At 35.7% G+C, this 5,176-nt stretch overlaps 1 protein-coding gene across 1 annotated transcript in view; it reads right to left on the bottom strand.

Annotated features, from left to right (window-relative positions):
• FNDC3B (fibronectin type III domain containing 3B) overlaps positions 1-5,176 on the bottom strand; it is a 304,172-nt gene that overhangs the window by 44,385 nt on the left and 254,611 nt on the right. The window contains exons 19-20 of the mRNA XM_011380910.2: positions 2,739-2,852; positions 2,260-2,409 (exon numbers count right to left, since the gene is read on the bottom strand). Coding sequence (XP_011379212.1) covers positions 2,260-2,409; positions 2,739-2,852 — 264 coding nt within the window. The remainder of the gene's footprint in view (positions 1-2,259; positions 2,410-2,738; positions 2,853-5,176) is intronic.

Genomic DNA, 5,176 nt, shown 5'->3' with positions numbered 1-5,176 from the left:
TAGAGTTGGAGTTTAGTTCAGATCTTGACTCCATTATTTCTAACTCTGCGATCTTAGGTAAATTAATATCTTTGAGCCTATATGTATAAAATGGGGACAGGAACACCTAATTCACAGGACTGTAAAAATTAAATTAATATGTAAAATCCTGGAATAAGGTCGGATCAATAGTCAGTGCTTTAATTCTCTCCTTCCCATAGGGAAAACCAAGAACAAAACAGCACTTTTCCTACTTAAAAACAACAACAACAATTCTATTTTGAACTAATTTTAGATTTACAGAAAAGCTGTAAAAATAGTACGAATTCCCCTATCTCTTACCCTGCTTTCCCCAATATTAACACCTTATAAAACTATACAATGATCAAATCCAGGAAATTAACATTAGTACAACTGTGCTAATAACATACAGACCTGATTAAAATCTTACCAATTTCTCCAATAATGTTATTTTTCTAGTCTAGGATTCCACTTTCTTTTACTAGCTTCATTCTATGGAAAATGCTTTCTTGATTTATAAGACTTATTATTACCAGTCTTTTACTAAATAAAAGTAATGCCTATGATATACAATATGCTTCATGTGAACATAATTACTTTGGCACTTATTAATTAAAATATTTTTAAGAAAGAATATAAAAATTCAAAAATTCCAGAGCAAAACAAGCAGTTTCACCCAATTTTTATGAAACACAGTATAGGTATTATAATAATTTAATTTTTAAAGCGCCAAGTATTCAAAAGAATATTTGGGTTTAACCTGACTTTGTAGTAATGTCAAATGACAGTAATTCATATATGGTCCATGGGTACCAAGAAATCAATATAGATTAGGGAGACCCTTTTCCCCGCAATACTTCTTTAGCATAGCAATGGCGGCCTTAAAAGTACTATCCCCTTCACAGGGTCTGACTCATTTTATAACAAAGAGGTATAGACATTTGAAAATACTTTTTACTTCTAACCGTCAAAACGGGGAGGCATAATCACCATGCAGGCTCTAGTCTTATCAGTGTATCTTTTACAATGTAGTTTGGGGAAGTCAATGCTAAGTGACAGCATGTAACTTGAAAGGAAAAGAGTGAGAAGAACATTTTAAAGAGAGACCCAAAGTCAAAAAGCATAGTGCAGTTCTTTCCTGTGGTGGCAGACAGTTCTTTATTTATATCCTACCTTGTTCCAGGAGTGTGGCACATAATTTAACCTTTTCCCAATAACTCAGCATTGCCATTATAAAGACTGGATAACGCGCTATGACCCTGAGTCATTGACAAGGGGTTAATTAGGTCCCAGGTGCTCCCTTTGAGAAGGAAGGAAGCTGTATAATAAAGAATTTATTCAAAAATGTTTATGATAAAGTGGGCTTCAGAATTTAACAGAAGGAATGTTTTCTCCAAAGAGGCCAGAGATAAGCAATTTGATCTATAACTTAAATCAGGTGGAAACCTAAATCTGGCATCTTTGCTTCTTCATCTATTTAAATCTAAATGTGTACAAAGATAGAATTTTTCAAGGTCAAGAAACATATCTGATTAATCTTTCTATCTCTCCTCTTGATCATCTTGAACATCCTTTGATTCTGGCACAAGTAGTGCTCAAGAAATGGTACTGAACAAATGGAAAGAAATAAATAACCCTGTTTTTTAGGACAATAAAAAGGAGGAAAAAAATTATCCAAGTCAATAAAGCAAACCCACACTTTTAGGGGTTAGGCTAGAAGCCAGTTGTCCTCGAAGTTATTCTATTTGGACTCGCAAGCGGAAGCTAACAGGTAACCAGCCTTGTTAACAGTCACTAAGAAGTGGGAAGTGGGTCCGGTAATCTAACAAAGACTAGTCTAAATTACTCTGTTTGTCTGTGGCTCCGTTTAACAGCTGGTATATACATTTTCTGTCTTTTGCCAGTTCTAAGTGGCTTTCCCACTGAAATGTGCATCTTAGAGGAATTCAGAGAGGAGGAACCTTCCCTAAGGAGCTGTGATACCTTTGACTCGGATTCAGTCATTTATTCAGTGAATTGATAAACAAGCAAGATACAAGGGTGATGAGAAGTAGAAAGAATCTGGTTTTGTTCTTATATTTCGGGACTTCTTAGAGAAGCAGAAATTAACTGTAAAATACCGAAACAAATTCATAAAGACATTTTTTCCCCCATATTGTCGCTCCTGGTAGCCTCCATCATGAGCCTTTGAGTAAGTTTCCCAGAGTCTTCCACAGAACACCAGTGTTTATGAGTAACGTCTGAGTGATGTCAACCCACCTGTAGTCTACAGCAATACTGTGCAGCGGGCAAGAGATCCCTTATTTCAAAGCCGGTGGCTGACCCATGATAAATGAGTTCTAAGGATTCTTCATCTTCTCCCCATTCCAACCTGTACTCTGAGACGTCGGCACCGGAGCTTTCAGGACTCTAGAAAGCAGAAATTTGGGTACTTAACTTCAACAAGAAAATACTATGATGTTTGTGTTTGACTAACTAAATTGGGAAAGACAGTAACATACTCCAGGATATTTCAAATACATACAAAAGAAAAGCATGAACGAGATACTCAATTTCATCTCAATTCTGACAAGGAAAATTTCCACAACTCTAAATGATATTAGCAAGTGCCAAGGGAAATTAGTGTGTAAAAATCACCTACGTGTAAATTTTCGCTTTGTAGGTTTCTCCTAACTTGCATTTGGGGGCAGATAAAGTAGAAGAAACAGAAAGTGATGCAGGACATGTGTCTGACTTACCTCCCAGCTCACTAGGACACATCCATCAGGTGTAAAAGAAATACAAGGTGCTTTGCACTGTCCAGGAGGCCCTGCAGCAGTGGTAATTTCTGAGACGTCAGAATAGGGGCCATACTGAAAGAGAAGAATACACACATGCTTGTATGCGTGTGTGCGCACACACACACGTATGTGTTCATGCATACATGTACATATAAGCTTATAAACAAATAACGGCTAAGCTAATACTATCGTCAATAAAATTGATTAACAATATTACCTAATGGCATTTTCATTTTCAACTGAATGTGTATAAGGTTTTTTCCTACATAAATTCCCAGAGTGGTAAGTGTCTATTATATTTGTACACTCTTTTTACTCAAAAGAATTAGAAAGTTGGTTTACTAAACATTTTTCGTGTACTACGACATCAGAAACAAAACCTGCTGATTCTTGACACAATATGTGTTCTATTTTAACATTTTTCATAGGACATCAAAGAACACCAAGTCAGATGTACACTGCAGTCTAATTTTTCATACATAACAATCTACTCAGAATTGTTGGTTATCAAATTCCAAGTACTTATTCCAAATACTTATTGGTATTTTACATTTTGAAAACTAATGTTCCTTTAACATTTTCTCAGCATATCTCCACCATCTCAACTATCTGAAGGTTTATATCGCACTCTTGTTTTCTTTATATTAGTATCAGTGACAACACTGCTCAGAGCCAACTGCCACTAGAGATTTAAAACATCTCGAGAGAATCATAATCACTCATTTTAATAGTGGAATATGTGATACTTCAAAGAATGGTGCAAAGACTAAAATAAATTCCAGACTAATAAAGTATGTGACCATGTTTATTCAAAATGGGCAAAAAAAGATTTAAAAGAAAAACCCCCACAAAAAAAATCTCTCACATTTTTTCCAACACAACTTGCAAACATACTGGGTTAGGGGTGGGAGGTTCCGGGTAGGAGAGAAGCTCTCTGAAATGGATCTTAGAAGGTGACTAAAAGTCAAATATATGGTTAACTTTCAACTTAACAGGAATAAACAAAGGCTAAAGATAGTTCTTTATATCATAAATTAGTTAAAGCTGAGAGAAAGTAAAACTCAAATCAGGAGTTGCACATTTATCTTTGTTATGGCAGAGAACCCCTGAGAAGTTGATGGGGAAAAGGGCAAAAACAAAAATAAAATAAAATTTTTGTAGCATCTGTGGTCATCACCATCCATTCATCTCCTTTTTACTTATATGGTTATAAGTTTGGGTGCACAGACTTTCTTATATTCTCACCAATATATTTTTATCGTTTAGTTTCACGTTGTTATTTCAATTTAAAAAGTTTTGCTGTGTCTGAAATTGTTTCCTGATGGGGAAGTAAAAGAAATCTAGGTCCTGTTGAAAGTTTGAGATCTTCAGAAGAAATGTTCACAGTCAGTTGTGGCTAACATGAAATGGACTAAAACACAATGTACTTCTGAAATGCTTAAACGAGACTACATAGAATTAGAAAAAAGTCACTGTCAACTTCATGTCACTGTTAGTTGGAGTTTCTTTAAAATTTATCATTAATTAACTACATATATTAATTTGCATGGAACTCATCTATACAAATCATTAGCACTTTTGGGAGACTTCAGAGGCAATGTGCTTTATCGACCTCCTCCTGCCTTCTTTTACGTTTCTACCCATCTTTGACACACCAAAAAGCCCTAGTTTCTGAGTCATATATTTCTCATTATGAATCTCCCCCAAATCCACACCACTTTGCAATTTTAAAACAGCAGCAGCAGCAGCAGCAACAAATAACAAACACCTTTGTGGATATCACACAGACATATATTTTCAATCTCCCAGAGCCCACACTTTTACAACTCCAAATGGAACCATAGAAGGAAAGGCCAGAGAGTTCTAAGCTTCACTTGACATAAACGAAAACAAGGTGGTCTCACTAGCCATTGCCTCATTTCAGTTTTAAAAACCAATCTGAAAAAACCATTACTGAGTAATTTAGACAATATGATAAAGGAATATTGTATAGTCCTAATTTCTCATAACTGATAATAGAGTCAATGAGTGAATAGGAAATTATTTTTAAAACTACCAAAAGCATTAAAAGGGCAATGTTCTTATTATCCCTAAACTCTAAACAGAATGATATGAAGACCTAAGAAACACAATTTCTAATGCTGGGAATACGAAATCACAATATATCAATTCAGAAAGAAGATTTTATATACACTTCTTTAATGGTTATCAAGGTTGGCTAGATACTGCTGAGGATTCTCAGAAGGGTAGAAACAAAAGCATCAGAACTTTATACTCACCCCTCCGTCATTCAGCGCCCTCACTCTGAAACGATACACAGTTCCAGGAAGCAGGTTGCCAACGGTGCACTCGAGGTCTGGCCCATGGTACACCTCCGAAGCTACATCCTCGGGCTC

The sequence above is a fragment of the Pteropus vampyrus genome, unplaced genomic scaffold (genome assembly GCF_000151845.1).
Source record: "Pteropus vampyrus isolate Shadow unplaced genomic scaffold, Pvam_2.0 Scaffold12, whole genome shotgun sequence".
NCBI classification, from domain to species: domain Eukaryota; kingdom Metazoa; phylum Chordata; class Mammalia; order Chiroptera; family Pteropodidae; genus Pteropus; species Pteropus vampyrus.
Note: the sequence above shows the minus strand (reverse complement) of the source record. Positions and strands in the feature narration are given on the sequence as shown.